At 44.1% G+C, this 23751-nt stretch overlaps 1 protein-coding gene across 1 annotated transcript in view; it reads left to right on the top strand.

Annotated features, from left to right (window-relative positions):
• Positions 1-1587: 1587 nt before the first annotated feature.
• The window catches only part of LOC6554814 (guanylate cyclase soluble subunit beta-1), a 43959-nt gene continuing 21795 nt past the window's right edge, over positions 1588-23751 (top strand). The window contains exons 1-15 of the mRNA XM_026983814.1: positions 1588-1964; positions 4525-4627; positions 5445-5518; positions 17603-17703; positions 17803-17921; positions 18571-18720; positions 18855-19158; positions 19603-19824; positions 19897-20008; positions 20275-20440; positions 20640-20722; positions 21199-21369; positions 21491-21562; positions 21822-21987; positions 22159-22296. Coding sequence (XP_026839615.1) covers positions 4625-4627; positions 5445-5518; positions 17603-17703; positions 17803-17921; positions 18571-18720; positions 18855-19158; positions 19603-19824; positions 19897-20008; positions 20275-20440; positions 20640-20722; positions 21199-21369; positions 21491-21562; positions 21822-21987; positions 22159-22296 — 1881 coding nt within the window. The 5' untranslated portion in view covers positions 1588-1964; positions 4525-4624. The remainder of the gene's footprint in view (positions 1965-4524; positions 4628-5444; positions 5519-17602; positions 17704-17802; positions 17922-18570; positions 18721-18854; positions 19159-19602; positions 19825-19896; positions 20009-20274; positions 20441-20639; positions 20723-21198; positions 21370-21490; positions 21563-21821; positions 21988-22158; positions 22297-23751) is intronic.

Genomic DNA, 23751 nt, shown 5'->3' with positions numbered 1-23751 from the left:
CTTGATTAGAGTCCAGAGCCTGTAAGAATTTCTCTTCTGCAACGTACGCGCTCCATTTCCCAGGCACAATGTCGGCAGGACCTCTCGATGAGTTGGCTGCTTTTAAGTCGCGGTTATCCACAGGTCCATAGCCAGTGCCCACCCAGCTGAAACTGAATCAAAAGGATGACTAGTTACGACCTCAAGTGTCCAGAACAGAAGGTCTTCGAGTCTTAGGTAATCTTTCTTGTACCTTAACTTGTGGATTTTTAGCTTCGGCTAACGTTGTTTCGAAATATAAAAACATTTATCATCCCTATATGTAGTTTGTACCGTTAGTACTTTAGGGTATTTGAGACTTCGTTGTCAGTATTTTGTCTTCCCTTTGGTTTCATGGAAACCATGAAAGGGTGAACGGCTGAAAGGGTAAAAGGGTATCCCGGCACAGCTTTTGTGATTGTCATAGCCACCGGCAGACTGACAATGACTTTGACAGTCTGCAGGCAGCGCATTTACTATGATACCAGGTTACCTGACTGCCAGCTGCTGCTGCTCCTTCAATGTCACCGGCAGCGATGTCCTGTCAGTGAAGCGAATATGCCCCTGCTTTCGCTGGCGGTTGCTTTTTCGACCTGTTTGCGATCCGCGGTGCTGGGGGTAGCGAATAAAAAGGCGCCAAAAGCCACCACAATTAAAACTGGGACAATACATTTAATTATGTTTGCGGAGAGTAATTAATTTATGCTGCGCTTAAGCGCACATGAATATGCGATTGATGCACTCTGCAACGGCCGTTGTTGCGGTTTTCCGAGTGGGTTTGCCTCGCTGTCTTGTCGCTAACAGGTGCTTGTTTAGCCACGCCCCAGTGCGCCCCATTGGCCGACCTTGCCACCTTGCCACATGGCCACGCTACCACCCCACCACCCATCATGCCGCCCACGCATTCAATTTCAATTACTGTACCGTACGAACACTTCTGTTTGCCGTTTGCACTGCAAGTGTCTCTAATTTATTTGCTGCGTCTGGAGCGCCGAAATGTTCATCTGCTTGACTGGAGCTGCCCGAAAATCTATTGTCGTAGGTAAATTATGCGTGAGCCATTGACTGAGGCGGCAAGTTACAGAAATCAGCAGGAAAGTAAATAAGAATGGCAATAAATAACGCCGGAAACGGAAGTTGGTGCGAGGTGGCGCTGGAAATGTAAACACTTGCAGGGGAAAATTGAGCGGGTGATTTGATCCGCATCCAACAAATCAAAATTACTTATTATTAGGGTAGAACAGGTTTTCTAGCCTTTCTGAGATATCTTATCTGCTTATCTTAATATAATATATAGTTTTAAATATTTACGATATATTGTTAAGATTCTTATTATTATTATTATTATTATTATTATTATTTGAATGAAAGATTTCTGCTGTATTTATTTAAAATTTAACAAAATTACTAAAACAAACTCTAGTTTATATACTTTGAGCTTAAGTCGCCATCTGTGGGCGGGAAGCAGAAGTTGCCAGAGCGAGAAAGAGCTCGAGAGCGAGCTTCTGGTGTCGAAAAGCTTTTCCGACTGCCTGGCTTTCCCGACGACCAGCAACAACAAACAGCTGAGTGGGCCAGGCAATTGGCAGCCGACAAAGGAAAAGCGGACAAGTGTCCTGCGAGCCGCCTTTAATACGGCGCTCCTTCGGCAGGAAGCGCTCAGTCGTCGACGGCTGATTCAGGCGAATTGTTCACTGCGGCGGACAGAGTGCGGCGGAAAATCGTAGCGGACTGGGAAAACTCCTTGGGAAAAGTCGCGCGCGCGTTTCGCGTTTCTTATCATACGAGGCGGCCAGTGAAAGTGAAAAGTTATTGCGAGAGTGAAGGCAGGCGACCCGGAGAAAGAAGCTAAAAAAAGCAGCAAACACACAGATAAATCACAAGTTGCAAATAAACAAAAGCCGAGGGAGTCGTCCAATAAAAGGAATCGCGCGGCTCAAGCAAATGTAAATTATCCACCCACACACACATGCTTTGTTTTTTGTGAATCATACTTAAACGAATGCGCCACACACACATTGCCATTCCACTTGGCCCCGGATATTAAAGCATACTTCTGTGCGCCCTAATTTATTTTGGTTCCCAGGCAGATATTTCACGCTATCATTGTCCTTAATTTATGAGGTTCTGCGATTCTCTGTGCAAAAGTGGCCAAATAGAAATATTTGCCTCAATATGTCAAAGTTTATTAGACATTTAGCTTTGCGTGCCCACGGCAATTTGCTGACAGTTGTTTTAGTTGGTCGGACGATAGTGAATGACCATTATATTTGATAAATGCCCAGGCGGACACCGAGTTGAATGTACAATTGCTTTTGCCGCATATTTCGCACAGTTCCCTTTACCAAAACATGCACTGCTCGAAATTCATGATCGGAAGTAATAATCAGTTATTTGGTAGCTAAACATCGTTAATATCTTAAACCGTAAACATGAATGAAACATCATTTTAAATTACTATTAAATGCTAGAGTTTATATGAAATAAGAGCAGGGTGCAAAATATGTTTTCGGTCGGCCAGCTTATTATATTATAATATTATTTTTCACTGTACAAACTCAACTTTTGCGGAGAGCACGGCATCCACATCCTGTGGCCGTCCCGTGGCCATGTTGTGTGCACTGTGCCTCATTTTGTGCCGGCCTAATGGCAGGCTCATCATTAACTCAGTTATTGTCAGTTTAGCGCTAAATTGACAGGCGGAACGACGGGCCTTTGGGGAAAAGAAAAGGGGGCTTTTTCAACTGGGCCGAGTAAATATCGTTTTGTTTTTACTTTGGCAGCGGCGTCATTTTGTCGCAATTATCAAATGGCGTGCCCGTCATCGCCAAATAGCAGTGACAAATGGCCCCATCGAAGAAACTTTGGCCCCTTCCCCAATAAGCCTGGCCAAACAATTTGCAAAGCCCTGGGAATCGAGACTTATTTACACTCTTGTCTCTCTTTCGACTGCCACGAAAATAGCACAAGGACCTTCTGTTGACAGTGCCTTACCGTTATCAAAATGCCAAATGCTGCACGTAATTAAAATTCGCTCAATTGGAAGGATGTCAGAGGGCCCGAGGTCATTCGCAAATAGCTATTGCCGGTGGAATGCTCTCCTGATTAATATTCCCTATTTGGTAATCGCAGCGAGCAAACATGGGGTTGGAAAAGTCTAGCAGCTACATACCTATGGCCAAACAAACAACAGGCATGTACACATTGTACTCGTGTATACTTTCATATATCTTATGACGAGGCTCCTAATGGGCTACAGAAATGTCTGCCAAGATGGGCGAAAATCGATATTTTCTTCGCTCGCTGGCTGGTTTGTTTAAAGTATTTAAAGCATTGCCGCCTGGCAGGTGGAAATCCCTTACAGCTCGCCGAACTCTCTGTGCTTTTTCCCGTGTAACTTATCATTGCTTTGCAGGCCAAGTTTTCCTCTTTTCAATTGGAGGTAACTTTTCCGGCAAGGGCTGCCATTTTGTGCTCCACTCGCTTATGCCAATCCTGCCCCAAGGCGATCCCTTCCCTAGGCAACTTTCGTGCCACGAACTCCGTGAAAACTCAACGCTCGCAATGCCTTAATTGCCCTGCACTCGTCGTGGCGCATAAATTTCTTGGCCAAAAGTGTGTGCGCTGCCTGTTTTTCCCGACTTTTGTGTAATTAACCATTATAGTATTTAAACATTTGGCTGGATAAGTAATAATCCATACATTATCCTATTATCCTTCAAGCATGGGTTATTATATATTTCACAAAGATTTAATTGGTCATTTATTGTGGGGCTATCAGGGCTACCAGTTTAACAGAAGAGTACACCACTTCCAGGGCATCCAAGGATTCGGCCAAGCGGATTCCGAGCCCCCATTTACCTGGTCTAAATTGTGACCCAGTTGATGGCTGAGCTGCGGGTTGTTGGTGTGTAGTGCCTTTGCCTTCCGCACGTGTTGCATGTGGCATGCAACAAACAGCACATACACACATCCCTGTATAGTCCGCAAAAATGCAGATGTAAGACCGTGGCAGCAGAAATGGCCCTAAAAATTGTAGCTGCCAAGTTTGGGAAATGCTCCGGGCCACTTGGGCCGACTTTCCGTTTGCGCTCATTTGAATATTTGATTAAAGTAGGCGTTTAAAGTTAGCCTTCGTATATTTTGGGCAGAAAGATTAAAAAGTGGAAATAATCATGGAATCGCAAGGAAAAGCGATTGCGTATCGCATAAAATATTCATAAATGGCAACGGTGTAATAATAACACTCCAACGCCTTCATATATTCCCACTTTCACATGCTCCACTCGTTATTGCGCAAACCACAATGTTTACATTGTAAATTTCATTACACTTTTTGCGTTTATCATGGCAGTCATATCGGTTGGGCAAACAAATATAATTTATTACATTTTCATTGTCGCGCTCCCATGGGAGCAGTGTAAGTCGTACGTCGGACGGACAAATCGAAAATCGAAAATGAAATAAATTGCAATATCAATATTGAATTCTGGTGTCCAATTTCAGTTGTGATATGCGTTTGAACATATTCGTTGTGAAGTGAATTAAATACGCCAGCAGAGCGTTTCAATTAAGCGAAAACCGGAAGAGAAAAAAGAGCTCTAAAATGGTAAGTGCTATTTAATTAAAAAATCAATCAAAACTGATAATAGTACGCAGTACACTCAGACATTGCGCTGCTGAATCAATACAGATGCTTAAGAAAGTCCTCAAGCTGACATATGCAATCGAATGAATGTGAATTTCGGAGCATTTCCAACAACCTTACTTATCATTTCACTTTACTTGTGACTGCGTGTGGCATTTGGGTCTGTGTTCTCCTGCACTGCTACAACATTTCAATGCGCCCCACAAAGGCAATAAACATCAAATATCGGTTAGATACATCTTCATCAGACAACCGAGCAGAAAAGCTGAGAACCCGGGTAGCTGAAAAAAAATCCGAAAAGCAACAGCAGACACAAACAAAAAGCGAAAACACAGCGGCGACCCGGGAACGAAGCCTCATGTGTGGCCAACTAGACGTATGCGTAATGTATGTAAATATATTTCAAGTGTTTTGCTTGTTTAGTATTACTTCCGGCGGAAGCGATTGATTGTGCTGCGTATCTGGATGGCAGAGGTATGTCTCCTTCCCATTGAGGGGCTTGATTTCGCACAACAAATCAAATTGATTGCTTTTCGGATACATTTAAACGAAATGAAAATGCGCAATCGCTATTGGTTTCGCATATTTCAAATTTATCGACTCGAATCAAAGCTTGTGTCCCGTCTGGGAATGTAATTAAAGTCCAAGAGCTTCTGCATTTACGATTCACTTTTACGAAGGAGCCAGATACAGACACTAGATGGAAAATATTGATGTTTGTTTAAGAGCAGCCATAAACATTAATACTAATCGGTAACTGTTTTCTCTTCAATCGCAGTATGGCTTCGTTAACTACGCTTTGGAGCTGCTGGTGCTGAAGCATTTTGGGGAGGAAATATGGGAGAAGATCAAGTAAGTAGCGTTCAAGTGCCAAGTCAACAGTTACGCAAACTCATTAGCAAACGACAATTAAATGGTGCGCTGCCATCACTCCACTCTCACAGTCATATATTCTCATATTACCATATATACTCGTATTCGGCGATTCATTTCTAGGCTGTGTGCCGCACACAAACAGATTAAGAGCCACGCACTTAATTAATAACTAAAATACATAAATTCCCCCACATTTGTCTGCCACGTACCGCAATTAACTAATTATCCATTTTTCACATCGGACATGAACATTCACTCGATGGGCGTGGCCCGCCCACACAGCCATAGTGAGATATACATAAATTAATCGAGGCCGTTTGTTCTTGGTGGCGCATAAACAAGCAGGACACGCGTCGCATTAATGCGAACAGGGATTTCCCAGGCTCGAGCCTGCGAGTGCAGCCAAAATCTACACTCAAATACTTTTCAGATTCCAAGGACTCCAACAGAATTAAGTTTAAGGTATCAAAGCTATAAGCCAAGCCTGGGCAGTTTCTGGCAGCCAGCGGCTTGATTTCAAGTCAGAATTGGGTTGAATGCTTTTCCTGGAAGCCGGCCTAGCAGGTTTTAGAATTAACCCTCTAGGTATTATTCGCCAGTGTATTTAGTTAGCGGAAATCAACGCCCCGAAACGGCCACACGCCTTTGGCGAGTGTGTGGGTGAGATTGTATATGGCAGCGTTAGTGTGACTAAGGGCTATATAGTATGTGCGATACGCATTTATCTTAATTAAGTTATTGATATTGCTACATGGCTGCGCGGGTGAGCTGAGGCTCATAGACTAAAGGAGTAGTCCTCTACTAATTGGCCGTGATTTATGATTTCGGATTGCTTAACCGCAAGTCACTTGCCATTTGTATTGGCCACGTTCACAAATTGCTAATGAATTGAGGCAGTCAAGGGGCGAATCGCATCGGGTGTCGGCATCCTGGCCCAGACAACCCTTTAATTATGGCGAAGAAAAGGGAAACATGGCGAACTTTTCTCATTAGAAGGGTCTGCTCGAAAGCAAAAAGGTAACAATAGCAACGTTCGCAAGGGCACTGTCATCTAGCTTCAGCTTTGATGTTTTAAGTACGAGTTAATACAATTAATTATGGTATATCAGACAGCTATACATGAGTCGATATTTAAGAAATCTTCCGAATTTGGTGTTACCTAATTCTGGAAACAAAATAAAACTGAAGAAAATATTGCAACACATAATTGGGAGCTGTCTCTTACTTTCTCGCAGTGCACTGGCGGCCCTTCAATTTAAATGCCTGCCAATGGGGTCGGCATTGACATGACTTTAATTACATTGCAGTTAGTTGGCAGCCACAGTCGCAGACATAATCGCAGAGCCCAGGGAAATAGCTGCAGCGAGAATCAAACTCATTATCCAGCACTTGAGGCGCCAAGACAAAGACGGGGTCTCAAGTCCTGTGTCTTATGTCCTGTGGCCTCAGCCCGGGGCCACAGTCCTCCTCCCTCCGTCCCCGTTCCCCAGATGGGCCACATCGTTTGTCGCCGTCCTCGCACTTGAAGGCATTGTCAAAGCGATCATTAAAGCGAGGAAAAAGAATGGAAAAGCCGAGGCCACAATGGGAAGGGGGCCCTGGGGTGGGGTTTGTCTGGTTTTCCCCGCCTTGGCATCGTGGCATCGTGGCATCGTGGCATTGGCATTGGCATTTGCCTTGATTGACACCCAGCTGACCGCATTGACAGATAGTTGGAAGTCGGTCTATCGCTTTGTCAGCCCATTGCTGATTGCTTTTAAAGCCTCTTCCCAGGAACTTAAAGCCAGGACCTTCTGTTCCGCAGCCTCACTGGTCGTGTTTGCGCTCACTTAATCAGAATCAGTGCGTTAAGTGCTTTATGCTACTTGGTCCCGGAGCATAATTGCAGCACATCAATCTGCAAATGGGTCTCATTAATTTGCCCAAACAAGATGCTCGACGGCAAGGGGAAATGGAGCCGTCTCCCAGTTTAAGCCAAAGATGAAACCAAGCCGATAACTTAAGGTTTCTGCAGCTTCACAGCACGGAAAGAAATATTCACTGCATTTGTATTATAAATTATATCACAATATATATGTTGCATTGTTCTAGGCTCGTTAATAAAACATTAAAGTCATAAGAAGTTCCGACAAGCAGATTATGCAGTTTGTCCGACTTCGTTGGAGCCCAATTATCCCATTACGTTGTAAAAGCTTCAAAGCAATGTAAGAAGTGGTAGACTCTGATTCAAAATTGATTATTGAGTCTTTTTATCGGAGCGGCTGGAGTGTCAGTTGTTCGACTAATACACTCACAGCAACCGACCAGCCGCGTTATTGTTATTTTTCCTGCCTCAGCTTTTCATCTGCTGTTGTTGCCAAAGTCCGGTTATTGTTATCCTGCTGCCGACATGCGTGTTTGTGGCACTTTAGACAAAAATCGATTTGCCTATAAAATGCTTTACAGCAACGACCACAATGCGGCCACAGGCGAGAGCTGAGGTTTGAGCTGCTTGGCTGCTTGGCTGCGATGGAATTGGATTTGCCCTTTGTGCGAGTGTGTCAATATGTCAGTCAACTCTATATACGCGTACACCCCATGGTTGTATGGTTTGAGCTGTCATATGAGCCGCAGCTGCTGGTCACTCGCCAATTCACGCTAATGGGTTCCGATGCCCCGAACTCATCCTTTTTTGCCCGATTTAATGCGTGTGGAATGATATCACTAATTTAGTTAAGTGTCCAGAGCTTTTAGCAGCCTGAAATCTTATGCCATTTACTTGGCGACCGAACAGAGGGACAGGTGTATAGCAAGCCTTGGGTGTGATAAATTGCTAGAAAACTTGGCCGAGCACGTCAACGTCGACTTGTCATATTAAATGTAAATTTAAGACATTTCTGTGCCCACACGTGCCATTGCCGTTTACCAAATATTTTTGCGACTTATTAGCTTTGCTGTGGAGAAGGAGTTGAGTTCAAGGGAAGATTCCCGCTGACAAATACCGAAAATCCATCAATCTTCATTGCGCTTGACTGGAATTTCCATCAACTGCGCTGGGGCGATGGGGAAGCAATCAGCCAGCATTTTGTCAAGTATCCTGCTAAGGACACTCGTTTGATTGCAGGCATTTGCGAATCCTTTGCCATTAAAAGCGCATTTGTACACTCACATCGTGGTATCTGTGCAAAAGTATTTATATACGGCTTTGATACGCGCTCAGCTTATTTTTCGGTTACTTCGGGCCATTAGTCGCCCACACACTCACCCAATGACCTGACTTTTTTGGCCATGTCGTCTTTTTTTTAGATATTCATAGGAACATTCGCACACACACGCCCGCAGCATTACGTCTTTTTCCCCGTTGTTTGCCACACTCACATTGCTTTACACACCCCCTCGAACACACGGAAATCGATCGCATTTTCATGGCAGACATTATGGAAATACGAGTCGATTCTCGAGTGTGTGTATCTGGGGTAGGGTGGGGGAAAATGCCATTTTGAGGCATGTAACGAGTTGAGGGCGTCCGTGCTAATGCGTCAAAAATGTGCGTTGGCCTGGCCAAAAAAAGTTCAGAGCCAAACTCAAGCTCCGCAACTTTTTAGCTGACAGCTGGTAACATTTGTGGAATGCAAACTGTGCCGCCGGCAGATCCAAAAACTCAAACACGAAAACAAACATCGGGCGAACACAACAGAAGCACCTGTTTCACCAGTGCTGTCGGCGCCGAGCTTAAATCGGAAAAGAAACAAGCCAACAAAATTTGCAGAAACAAAAATAGTTTTTAAAACAAACACAGCAGTTATACATACATACATTAATGGTATTGATGATAGAAATACGTCATGGTAGAAACAAAAGCACGTATAAAGGTGATGACACTGTAAGGCATTTGAAGTTTCCGATTATCCGCCACTAAAGTTTAAATCGCAAAGTCACTATGAAGTCGCAGCACTGCTGGTTTCACCCTTCCTCTGGCAGGTGAAGTTCCGCCCCAACTTTTTGCATTTACAATATTTTCATATTGCTGCTCCAACTGTCGTCGCCATTTTGTCAACTGTTTTCAGCGCACAGCAAATATTGTTACGCTTTATTGACTTCCATGATGCGGGCAAGCTGCTCCATGACAGTTGCAGCCACGCCCCCTCGCAGGAGCATCCTGTGCCGCCCCTTCGCCAGGACATTTGACACGTTTTCGCACTTATCGCCGAGATTACTTTTTGCTTTGATTGCATTTCTTTTGGCTCGACGTCGCGACTCCTTTGCTTCATTTATTGTCTGTTTGATTGCTTCATATTTTTGGCCAAAACCTGGTATCCTGGCATCCTGGTATCCTGCTATGGTATGGTACCCACTACAATCCCCCGGTTTATTGTTGAAAGTTTCCCGTTGGCATTTTATGTGCTCTCCACTTTTATCGCTTTATGAATAATGCGTCGCGTGCGTGCGGCCCAAACTTGGTGGCGTTGCGCATACGCAATGTTGGACCTGCCGCCTTCAAATCGCTGGCACTCGAGTATTATCGCCATTAATGGCTTGTCAATAGGGCCAATGACTTGGCCGAGTGTCCTTTCGTGTGTTAAAGTCAAATGGTGTGCAATAATCTAAATAAGACGGAGTCCAAGGAGGCTAATTATAGTCAAGACAACGGAGCAGCCACTTGATAACGATTATGACAAGTCATTAAGCAGGCAAAAGGAACAGCCATTAGACGAATCAATGGACGGATATTTAGAGAACTAGAACGGGCGGTATTTGCTATCCAAAAATGTCTTTTACATAAGAAGAGTCTAGTACTACAACAAATTAATTGATATTTAATAAAGAGAAAAGGGTATCAATCAACGGGCCATTTGTGTAATGTAATGTACTAGAGAACGCAAAATATTCAATACAAACTTTATTAAATCATTGAGCAGCTATTAATTATTCAATTAATTTCTTCCTGTTAGGTTTTTTGCATTCATTAAGAAAAAGGAAATAAATTGATCGATAGTATTTACTAATTACGTAGTTATGAAAGTTATATCCTCAGAATCGAAACTGAACGAAGCTGTGTTCGTTCCAGCACTTCTCATCAAAAAGTTCAATTACACGGTAAAAGTAAATATTTGTTTGCCCACCGCTTGAGTACACAGGTTTGGTGTTTTCGCGGGCCCCCACCTCATGTCTCCGGAAAAGCTTCTTATTGGCGTTTCACGGAGGGTTGAACTGCCTCGAGTTCACTTGACGGATCCAACTAATTACGCATTCCATGGCCATGGCTTTGGCAAAAACCAAACGCCAACGAAATTCCATTAATTTGTAATAATAATTCCATGATACAGTAGTCATTAATTATGCAAACTGCTGGCTGACTGCTGGACATTTTTAATTAAATGCGGCAGTCGAAATATGTTTGCCAACTGGGCGCCAACTGGGCGCATACGCAATGTCTAGTTGGTAGTGTTGCAACTGCCTGGACTCTAAAGGATAATTAAATAACCCGTCAGCCGGCAGAAGGAGTGACTGGGCACGTATTTCGCGCTCAAATGCATCGCTGAAATTTTTATTTATTGCATTTTGCGAATTGCAACACGCGCGCTAGTTTTGCGAGGTCCTTTGGGGACGAGGGCAGGACACGTCGCTTAAAAGCAATTTATTTTCCCCTTATGAGAGGGTCAGCTGCTGGCTGAAACGCTTTCCCACCGCCCAAGCTCGTGTGTGTAAGTGTTTTCTTTTTTTAATAAAACTAAAAACCGCACAGGACTCTCCCTGAACGCATTTGTTACATTTCGAAATTGCATTTGGGCTGCTTCCCGGCTGAAATCTGCATATTGAAATCATGTCCTCTCCGATGGCAGCAGGCATTTTTCATTTGTTGCTGTTACTTCTGCCTGAGATTTGCCACGTCGATGCTGCCAAAGGGCAATGCGTCCCGCTCATTTGCATTTTACAGCAAAACAGGACATTTCCCGGAGCAACTGCTCTGCATCTGCATCTGCATCTGCCTCTGCATCAGCAGGAGCAGCAGAAACATGGTCCTCTAAGCCGGAAGTGTTGCCATGTGCCTCCTCCTAGATTTGCACCATTTTGTTGGCCTTGCGAGGCTTCAGCTTTGAGTGGAGCTCTGGCCGGCGGCCATCATTAGGACGAAAATCCTGTAGGACTGAATGGCAGAGCCCCCAGAGCAAATTTGCAGCGTATTTGAAGCAATTGGTTCCGGATAGACGGCCATTGCAAATTGTGTTAGGAGGCGAGTTGGCAACTGCTAGTGGATATATAAATCTAATTTCCCTCTCGATTCGATTGGAATTCCATTTTTTATCTTTTGGGTCGAGAGCATGAAATCGTTTAGCTGAAGTCACAGCATGGGAAAGGAAATATTAATTCGTTAATAATATTTCCACTCTATTCAAATTCAACAAATACACTTTAGGCAGCATAATCTTTCAAGATATAGACGTCTTATAAAATTTCATATGAATTTCATAAAATTTCCCATGAAAAAAGGTCGTTTTATCAGTATTTTGGTCAAAACAAGGCACTAAATCGTCCGAATTTGGAATGTCATGCATTTTTATGATCCTAAAAATATTCCTAATTAACTGGTGTTAAAAAAAAAAAAAAAAAAAATTTGGTATTTTTCGTAAAAATTTATGATGTAACCCCTTATCAAAAAATTGAAAATTGGAAAAAAAAAAAATTTTTTTAAGAGGTCCCAAAAGTGATAGAATTTAAATATTTGGTATATAAGCTGCATAAAAAAGGCAATCTCATACTTGTATGTCATTTTTTGGCCAAGCTACGATTAAAAACTTCTTAAAGTTACAGATTTGCTATCAGTCTTAGGTCAGAAAGGATATCGATACATTGAAAAACATGCAAGTGTAGTAAGCACGCTTTAATAATGCTGTACGAACATTAAGGCCTTAAGTCCCCTTACATTCTCTCATTACATAAAATATTTAAGCCCCACTTTTCGCTGCATGCGATATATCAGCTCTGCATACAATAACGTTAATTTACCCTTAATTCCGCCTTAGGTCAGCTTTAAAAACTAATTGTGTTAGGGGCGGCTTAATTTTTTGCTTTCCCCTGCGGAAAGCAGACCAAAATCGGAAAATGGGAAAACCAGGCGCAGTGGGGCGGCGTCGACCGCGAATTCCGTTCGGTGAGAGATGGGTTGGATGGAGTAGGATTGCTCGGCATTTATCAGGGCTTTTCTTTGGCGGCATCGACAGTTGCTAATGATGTCCTAATTTCGAGATGTCACAGTGCATGCGTTGAGATAAAAAGTAAATGGAAATGGCCGAGGGCGAGGGCGAGTCAATCGATGGCGGGCAGTAATAAATGACCACCAAAAAGACAAAAAATCCTGGCCGCTTGAGCCTGCATATGGACAGATATTAATGGGCCCGGCCAAAAGTGCGATTCATTCGTTTTTCCGATCATCTTGGCTGCTGCTTTCCCCCTGCTCTCTGTTCTTTTGTCACTAGGTGTGCGACACACACTTCAAGCTGCATTAAAGGTTAATCATACGCCCCATGGAAGCAGCCGCAGCTTAACGACAGTAAAAATGCTAATCCCCGGGAAAATCGACTTGGCGAAGCCAATGCCAATGGCAATGGCCGTGACAATGATGAGGGCGATGATGATGAGATGATGATGAGATCCTTGGTCCTTCATCATTAACAACGTACATCACGTCTGCATGCGAATTGCTTGGCAGCGGTTAAGCGCTAATCGCATACAAATACACACGAGACAGCAGACAGGATACACCCATAGTCAGCAAAGTGGCAAAGTGGGAGCACCAGGGTGGATCTTCCGGTACCAGTAGAACCGGGGAATTGGCTTCCACTGCCGTCTTCTTCCTGATTTGAATAACACGCCTCAGGGATTACCACAAAAACTCACACAGTCCTAGGCACACAGAAAAAAACATACCGAAATGGGTCATCAAACGGTTGTATGAACAACAGGCATATTGGGATGGGTCTCTTTAAACGACTTTAAAATCGATAAAAACCCCTTAGATAAGATAAATTTACTATATTGGTTATATTAAGGCAAGACTCAACTAAGGCATCGGCATTTTTTGTAGCTTAATTCAATACCCTGAGGCAAATACAATTTTTGTTGCATATAAAAACTCTGTTACTTAATCTTCAGCTAGATGTTTGGACCTCTCCCCGTGGAATCGCTGTAATATCGATGTTAATTTGCCGCCTCTGGCATTCGATTAAGGCGATGCTCTTGGCTAATTCGACTTGACCCTGGCACAACTGGGCTGCAACCTGTGTGTGGGTGTGTGCGTGTGCATGTGTGCAAGTGTGTGTTCGTGCACAATAAAACATGTGACTCACTTGAGTTATGTGGCACATTAACTTGCCCGAGTCTTAAGTAGCTTTTAACCTTATTTCGTTTCCGTTTCTGGGCTGCGCGGGCTCTGGTTGTTTTCTCTCTATTTTGGTTCAGTGCAGCTACTTGGGAAATTTCAAATGCAAGTTGGCTCGTCCAAAGCTGACTGTGGCATACTCTATTCCGAAAAGTGCTGGCGTTTAGCTGGCATCATTAGGCCAAGCCAGGCACATTATGGCATAGAATCCTTCTCACCTCGCTGCAAGGCCGAAATGGATGAGTTTCTGCGACGTCTCTCCATTTTCTCCTTGGCTAAGTGCCTGCCAAGAAAATGCACTAATGTCGGTTAGTTTAAGTTCATTCATACGTGTATGTGTGTAAGACATTGCAATGGCCGAGTTATGTAACTACTCACAAACAGTGGAGGTAAGAATGCAGTGGCGTAGGTTGTGTCTTATTTATTTAAATCTATAAAACTGTTAATTATTAAAGATTTCACTCCAATTAACTAATTTATATGAACTGGTCTCTAAGTAACCAATTCTTTTAGTTCATTTCTGCCCTATTTTGGTGGTCTCCGCTGTCTGCTGGTTGCATGTGCAGCCCACATTCGCATCCAAACTTCTGCGGTGCACGTCAGAAACAGCTGCTGGCTGATTTGTTAAGTCGAAGATGGCGCAACGAGGAACCACAATTAGAGGCGGGCTCATCTTCTCGTAACAAACTCATTAAGAATTCCGCACCCGACCGCACGCAAAGTCATCCTCAGACTCGAATTAGCTGATTGATTATGGATTTTACTCACTTTGCGGTTTGCCGCGAGGCGCACACTCTAGCGAACGGCAACTAAGCCAACTTAAAGTTTGAGCTGGCAAAAGTCAACAAGTAGTTCATAATAAAGCGATTTAATGCCCTGCCATAAAAAGTGAGAGTCATATGGGGAAATGCGAGGGAAAATGGGAAATGTGCGGGCGGAAAAACAAGAGTTAGAGAGCATGTCAGTGACGCGTAAATTCCTCGGTTTGAGCATTCTGGCCGGGTATTTTTCACCCACATCCCATCCACACCGAGCAGAACGTGGGCTGCGAATGGCTCTGCGATTGGCATATTAAATAATAATATTTACGCGCGAGAGCCACCAAAACCAAAGCAGTGGCCTGCTAGGGGATGTGTACACAGGATATCCATCCACACAGCATATATAAACTTTCGATGCTGAAAAGGCAATGCGCGTGAAACTTAAACCAACAATCGCGAAGCAAAACAAAAACACTGGGGCGTTGGCCTAAGCTACTTAGGCGCGAAATGTTTTCGTATTTCTTAGGCGATTCCTTGGCTCCTCGGCTCCTTGGACGTTTTCGCAGATTAAGCCACTTAGTTTCGGCCGCCTGTCGTTGTCACTGAGTAAACAATATTTAAATGAGTTTAAAGGCGCTGGCTGGCCCAGCGGAAATTGAATTTGTAATAAAAGCGGCGGGAGAGGAAGCCACTAAGTGTCGCCTTGCATTTGCCAGGCCAACGCGGCGTATACGCAATATCCAGTAAGAGATGGAAGAACATGGAACCATAAATTGCCTTCGTGTGTGCGTAATTAATTTTTACAGCTCGTATTAATTGACGCTTATGCTGCCGCAAATGTGCTAAATTTAATGGCAAACTTTTTTGCTGTGTGTGTGCGACCGAGGATTTAATGACAAATTGGATTTGGGAGCGAAAAAGGAAAAAACGTGCCCGAATCCGAGGGACAAATTTTGCCTTCTCCACGCACATTAACTTTTTCAATTAAGTAGTCGATCAAAAGGCGAATCTGCGAAATACAGACAGACAGCTACAGCTACACACACTCGCCGACGCCAGACACGCACATTTAAATCAATAAAAATCAATCATACGCAGTGTTGGGCGGCAGGTAAGCTGGGCCAAAACGTGCAGCATAATTTAATTTACGGCCCAAAATGCTGCCTAGCTGGCACTTTATGAAATGTTGTTGACTTTATGAAATTATATGGCGCACAGATAGAAGCATTAGGCGAAAGTAACCGCCAGCACATGATGGCAAAAGCTTCTCACCTCAGCTCAACTGAGCAATTAAATGGCAGCAGAATTTATAAAATGGGTCAGCTGCAATCTTCAATTCCAGTTGACTGGACATTTAAAGGACTTTAAGTTCCGTAGTCGTAAACTTTACGTATGCACTTGCCATAAATCTTGGTTTAATTTCAAGCTTCCCTCACTCAACCGCATGCCATATATTTTATAGAATAATAAATTGCATGACGAAAATCAATTTCCATTTTGGTGTGTAATATGCAGGAACTTCCTTTGCTTTTCTTGACTGCAAAGCTCTTGTTCAGGTTCCTGTTTCCTATTCAATGTCCGGTGGCAGTTCAGGAAATTAAAAATCAGCTTCCACAATAAAATACTCGAAAGTACATGTGTGGGCGTGTGAGAAATTGCAATATTAAATGTTTTCTGGTGCAACAACTCAATCTGAGCAGCGGTGTAACTTGTAAGTACTTCTCGCATTTCAGGGACAGCTGCTGACACATTTTGCAATCCAACAGCATTTCGCATTTGAAATGAGCAATAATGAAATGCCGCATTTCGCCTTCGCTCACCTGCGATGCCACGCCCACTTTGTCCCGGCGAAATCAGAAGTTTTGCGTAGGGAAAATGGAAAAACTTTCTCACGTACAAAATCTACTTTTCTATTACGTTTTTTTTCTCCTCACCACCCAACTCCCACACGATTTTCATGTTCGATTCTGCAACGTTGGCGTTTTTTCCCGACTTTCTCCGGGTTACTTTCGCTGTGCTGGCACGTTGTATTCAATTTGTTTTGGTAACAGCTTGGCGCAAGTTCTATTAAATAATAAAGTCGATTTGCACGATGTTCACAAAGGCGAATGGCAGCGGGCTTCTCTTGCTCTGTATTATTGTTATTCGATGCAAATAGCGGCCAAGTTTCCACGAGGAATATAAAATGCTTACCCAAAATCCAACTAACTTTTGAGAGAAACTTAAAGGATTTTCGTGCTTAAATTGTACTTTACAGTCCGTATTGTGCTTTATCTCAACGCTGAAAAGCAAGAAACTAGGAGATCAAGGCAAAACAAGTAGGAGGTGCACATATTCCATTGTGTTTAAGCTGCTTTCTCTGTTGCCTTTTGACTTTATGACTGATTGCTCTATTAACTTTTGAAACATCCCATCTCAGAGAGATGTGTGAATATATATGTATAGAAATATATATGAAAAATTACACGTTTTTCTTAAATGTGTTCAAACTTCGGCTGGCCAATTCACTTTTTATTAAATTTCTTGAAAAGCCCAAGAGAACACAAAAGGCAGCGCGGTTGAAAAATCCTTAAGCGTGAAGAGGAAAGCTGAAGCCCTCGCCCCATTTCAGGGCCGACCAAAATTTCTCATTTGAAGGGCTTTATTTCGTCTTCATTGCTTAATTAAAAACATAAATATGAAAAAGCATATACTCGTAAAGTGACCGCCATATGGGCAGCTGGCCGCCAAAAACACACAGACACAAACACGCAGAGTGGAGGAATGCCAGCCACTCACTCATAAATTCACGAGCACAGAAGCAATTTAATTAAAATTAATGTATTTGCCACTCTCTTTTCTCCGTTTGTGTGGAAAACCCTTCTCGGCCATTTCACATTTTGCGGTTTCGCCTGACTCGATTTTGATGGCTGCTTATTTTTGGCTCGGCTCGCAATTCAGGAAAAAGGCCATGGTCAGCATGGAGGGACAGTTTCTGGTGCGGCAAATTTACGACGATGAAATAACATACAATCTAATTGGAGCAGCTGTCGAGATACTCAGTAAGTAGTTAGCTGGTGCTCTTCTGTTATGCCAGCATATGTGGGTCATAAAGTACCAACTCTGTAATGTCTCTACTCCGCCATCGTTTGTCCTTAAAGATATTCCCGCAGATGACATCCTGGAGCTATTCGGCAAGACGTTCTTCGAGTTCTGCCAGGACTCGGGCTACGACAAGATCCTGCAGGTCCTGGGAGCCACGCCGCGGGACTTCCTTCAGGTACTTTCGCCCTATTTACTCGATATCTCACAGTATCTCACAGTTAACTTAATTGAAGGCCATTTCACACTCATGCGCCATGCATCTGCGGCACAATTGCATTGGCCAATCGACTTTTAAGTCATTTTTCATGCTGCTCCCTTGCCAGTTTCCCGATTCCGCTCTCACACTCCTCGAGTTCGACATTCGCCATCATTGATAAGCATTAAGTATTTTGCTTGAGCGCACACTTCGCCCACTCAAACCCGAACCGTAACCCATTTCCCTTGACGCCTTTTGTTGCACTCACATTCGATTTATTTTCAATTTTCCACATTTTTCACCGCAAATGCTTCTCGAATCCTTTGTCATAATGAAAAATGAAATTGAATTTTTTCGTCTGCACCACCGCAACATCAACAACAACAATGCCACACGGAGAACAAATGCCACGAATGCGGGCCATCACATTCACTTTGAAATCCACGGACAGCATGATTTTCCCCAATATGGAAGATATCGAATTTCTTCCTACTCACAATGTACAATTTCTAAGACAAGTTTCTTGCTTTGAACCCAATATTAGATACAAGAAAAGTTAAAACTACTACAAATCCATATAAGCTATATTGCATATTTGCATACCTTTTTCTCTCGGTGCAACCATCAGAATCTGGATGCCCTGCACGACCACCTGGGCACCCTGTACCCCGGAATGCGGGCTCCCTCCTTCCGCTGCACGGAGAAGGATGGCGAGCTGCTCCTCCATTACTACTCGGAACGGCCTGGCCTCGAGCACATAGTCATCGGCATCGTCAAGGTGAGAAATACATATATATGAGCCCATTCCCAGTTCCCAGTTCCAATTCCCATTCCGATTCCCTGAGGGGGACCCATTGACGCCTCTGCTTCGGTTATATATTATATCTTGTATCTTATATCTCCCGCGCACAGGCCGTTGCATCCAAGCTGCATGGCGTCGAGGTGGAAATCGACATTGTCAAGCGCAAGGGAGAGCCCATCGACGAGGCCGAAAAGGAGCGGGCCATCGCCCGGGAGAATCAGCAACTGCTGGAGGACGCGGTGGCCACGACGACGACGGGATCGGCAACGGTCGTCCTGGCTCCTTCGACGGATGCCGAGCGAAACAATAATCACAATGGCAGCAATGGCAGCAGCAATAATGGAATGGCCAACAACGGCAACACCGTCAACGTGAATAACAACAACGATGGCCAACAGATTGCCAGCGAGACAGGTAACATAAAGGCAAAGGCTCGGAAAAGTAAATAATGCAAAAACCAGTCGCCACGATTAACATATTGCGGAATTCACAGAGCTGGCATGACAATAAATGTAAACTGTATTGACTGGCCGGGCTTTATTTATTCATATCATTGTTCGCCCACCGATATAATAACGAGAAAACTTTGTGACATTGCTCTGATTTTAATACGACTGGCTGGCTGCGTTGGGCATTTATGGCTAAATGTATTATTTAGCAGCTAAAAACGGTTCAGTTCAATAAAACGCAATTATTTTGTATGCAATTAGTATAGAAAAGCTGTCAGATATTGCTTGCATGGCTAAATTGTATTTTATGAGCGTACCACTGGACTTATCGACTTATCAAACTATGAAAACAGATTTGTCTGGTTCATTATTTGTGCTCTACTTATATATTTTTATGCCAATCTGGCAGATCCCTCCATTGCCCATAGCACGTGTCCAATCGCCCAGGACAGCTTCGATTGCGATGGGGTCAAGGAGCAGAAGTGCTTGCGACTGCTGAAGAACAAAAGCGACGACATCGAGCGATACGACCACGTGCAGTTCCTGATACGGGAAATCAATGTGGCCGCCAAGTCGCAGGTGGATGCCAAAAAGGACGAGGTGCCCGACGACATGGAGTTCCTCTGCGAAGGTGAGTGCGAGCTACTCAGGCTAATTGCCTGGCTAATCCGGACGCAAGTGCTGACCCATCCTCGTCTCACAGCTCCACTCATATCGCCCGCCACTTTCTGCAAGGTGTTCCCCTTCCACCTGATGTTCGATAGGCAAATGAAAATCGTTCAGGCCGGCAAGGCTGTGTCTCGAGTAATTCCCAGGTGAGTCCTTGCTAACGGCTTGCATTACGCCATTTACTTATGAGCCATTGTTTGCGATTAGTGGCCATTAGCTGGATGGCGCTCGTATTTGTCCCAGCCCTTCCATTTTCTTCTACACCGCAAAAAGTTACTTATACACATTTTCAATATATACCCCTTTTCAAACGGTGTTAGCATCATAGTGAATCCTGTGGGATGCTCAAATCTGAATCATAAGTTAGGATAACCGTGTTTATTCTGTGTATTTCTCCCTGTGCACCACTTAGAGTTGCCGAGGAGAACTGTTCCCTAATAGAGGTGGTGGAGGCCATCCGGCCGCACCTGCAGCTCAACTTCGAGAACATCCTGTCCCACATAAACACCATCTATGTCCTGCAGACACGTCAGGGGGCCATGAGCAGCCGGCACGAGCAGCGTTTTCTGAGACTGAAGGTGAGCAAGGGCCAACAAGCCATCAATGTGTCTGGCACGGTTATGAAAGTCCCATTCCAAAGGACCCTTACGCACAGCCGCCCAGTGGCATTAAACTTAATGCTTGGCCTGCCACAGAGTGCGGCATAAAAATCAATTTTATTGCAATGCCCCACCCTCGGCAGCCGAAAATAATCTGTTATTCTTTTGTACTCCTCAGGGGCAAATGATGTACATTCCGGAAACGGATCGGATTCTGTTTCAGTGCTATCCCAGTGTCATGAATCTGGACGATCTGACCAAGTAAGTGCACGTTAATGGAGATTACAACAGGAAGCTATGGCAGCAGGTATAAGTGCTCATAATGCACCAGTTACTAGTACTTGAAATACGGTTTTCATTTAGGCAATGCTCTTCAGGAACCCGAAAGATTTTTACGCAAAGAAGGACTTAAAATTTCGTCCAAGAATTTTAATAATGTCTGTTTGTAGGGGCAGTACAACATTAAAGGCATTAGCTCCTAAATGGGGTATTAGGAAAAACCTCTATGGTATTATGCTCGCAGTCAAATTGAAACAAATGCGCCTTCAGCTGGCTGAATTTATGGGTGACATTAAAAATGCTTCCACTTTGCTTATTTTCTTCGCTCGGATTCTATTTGCCGCCTGGCGATTTGAAAATGTCTTAAGTAAAACAAAATGCGTGTCATTTTTCCATTTACACCCACGTGCCACATCTTTGAACTCGCCGTTGAACGTGGAATGTGTACTGTTTTTCAGGAAGGGACTCTACATCTCGGATGTGCCGCTGCACGACGCTGCCAGGGATTTGGTCCTGCTCTCGGAGAAGTTTGAGGCGGAGTACAAGCTCACCAAGAACCTGGAAATGCTAACCGACAAGCTGCAGCAGACCTTCCGCGATCTGGAGAGCGAGAAGCAGAAGACCGACAGGTAAATGACAAATGACAACAGCGACTCCTTAATGGCGCGCAATTCTCTCAGGCGCGAAATTGAAATTACTTTCCCATGTTTCTGCATTCTTTCTGCTGCTGTTTCATCCTGGCCCATTCAGGCTGCTCTATTCGGTGCTGCCAAAGTCGGTGGCCAATGAGTTACGACATCAGCGTCCTGTGCCGCCCAAACGGTAGGAAAAAGTCAATTTACCTTATCCCTATGGGAGCGCGTGCACAGTGAGAAAATTGAATGTTTCGAAAGAAATCAGCTCACAAATCCCTCTTTGGGGTGTATAAAAGTTTGCAGATATATAGCTTACAGTCACATTACATCTCTCTCTGTGCACTCCAGCTCACATGCTGGAAAATGCAAGCAATTTGCCATATTTGTGTCCGTTTATTTATGATACCATACATCCTTACATCCACACATCCTTTTCCATTCGACAGCTACGACTCCGTGACGCTGATGTTCTCCGGCATCGTGGGCTTTGGCCAATACTGTGCGGCCAACACGGATCCCGATGGGGCCATGAAAATCGTGAAAATGCTGAATGAGCTCTACACGGTATTCGATGCTCTGACCGACTCCAAGCGCAACCTCAACGTGTACAAGGTGGGTCAGAGTTCAAATGCAGGTGGGCCGGGCTGGCCAACAGCCCTCTGCAATGGCCACTTAATTACACTTTTTCCCTGACCACAAACACGATGCAATTCCGGCCCCTTTTTCGAGTCACCTCTCAATTTGGTCCATCTAAAGGAGTGATTGGCATGTCTGTGCTTTCAGGTGGAAACTGTTGGCGATAAGTACATGGCCGTTTCCGGACTGCCCGACCACTGCGAGGATCATGCCAAGTGCATGGCACGAGTGGCCCTCGATATGATGGACATGGCCAAGAACGTCAAAATGGGCTCCAATCCAGTGGTGAGTGTGGAAGTTAATGTTCATCACCTTTAAGTATACGAGTATCTAATTCCGAATGTATCCACAAATGTTAATAGGAAGTACAAAGCTATTATAATTAGAATGTGATTGTTAGTTTAAACACATTTTATGCACTGTTATTTTAATGTTTTATGAGGGCAAACTTCTTATTTAGAACTAGCACAAGTAAAACCCGCTAAATTTCCCGCAATTGTATTTGAATCTCGGCTTCGCTTTTCATCACATTTAGCATATTTTGGCGTCTTTCCTTTTGTGCCATATTATGTGCAGCCTTTGCCGACCAACAAAAATGCATTCACAACTGACAACTTGTGCTCAAGTTGCTCAAGTGCCAGCGGATGAAAAGCGGGGTTGGGGCTGGGAAAACGTTCGGGTTTTCCAGGGGCCGCCACTCTAATTGTGCGCATTGAAAGTAGTTGGAAAATTGTCTCGCTGCTGTTTTTGTTCGTTCGTGTGAGCATGCAACTTTCAGAGTGTTGGCACAATTTGTTGCTGAATGCGCTATTCGCCATTTGCAATTTTCCATTTGCCATTCGCCATTCGCCATTTTGAGCAACAGCAACTCAATGGCGCATAAATTTCAATGTCTATCTGCTCGCCCCTCGCAATCCCTTAACCCTCGACTGTCCGGATTGAGTGGCAAGTGCACGTAAAATATTAACAACTTGTGGCAGCAGGCAAGTGCGAAAAAAGTTCATTTAACAAAGTTTATCATTCTCTGCGAACGGCGTGGGGGCAAAGTTTTGGATAGAAAACTGCGAAAATGGCTAAAATTAATTCAAAATTGATGACACACAATGTCAAAGGACGCGTCTTGTGCCATGGAACATGGTTTCGGATCCTTGCCAGTGGCCACTTGACCGTCAACTGTCACCAGAGACGTTGAAACTTGGCCGAGGATGGTGACGAGGCCTCCATCTCTTGCCTCCTGCCTGCTGTTCCTATCTTTTTTTTCGGCTTAAACACTTTTGCTTTGAGTGCTCGGCTTAAAATACACTGCACACATGCAGGGCCACAGATAAATGTAGATATGAATAGGGGAAGCAGGGGCGGCGGGCGGTTCATCCACAGGACGAAGCGAGGACGAGTGTGAGGACGAGGATGCGGATGCCCCACTTGATGGCATCCTTCACAATTACAGCATTGTACGTGTGGACAATGCTTGTGGCTTGTCAGTCACTTTTTGCACATGTCTTGGCATCTGTGTGTGTATTAGGGTGGCTCACAGCGAAAATGGAAGCAAACTTAAAGGTTCCTATATTGTGCAGTGTTTGAAGGTAAATTTCGAATTACCACAGCTCCTAAGGTTCTTAATGTGAAATAATGGATAGTACTTGGTAGATGAAATAAGCTATAACTATAATTTCCGGCTCACCCTATTGTAGATATGGGAGTACCCACCCACACAAACTTAGCAACTCTTGCTTGGGCTCG

Source organism: Drosophila erecta, unplaced genomic scaffold (assembly GCF_003286155.1).
Source record: "Drosophila erecta strain 14021-0224.00,06,07 unplaced genomic scaffold, DereRS2 tig00000000-arrow-pilon, whole genome shotgun sequence".
In the NCBI taxonomy this organism is placed as follows: Eukaryota; Metazoa; Arthropoda; class Insecta; order Diptera; family Drosophilidae; genus Drosophila; species Drosophila erecta.
Note: the sequence above shows the minus strand (reverse complement) of the source record. Positions and strands in the feature narration are given on the sequence as shown.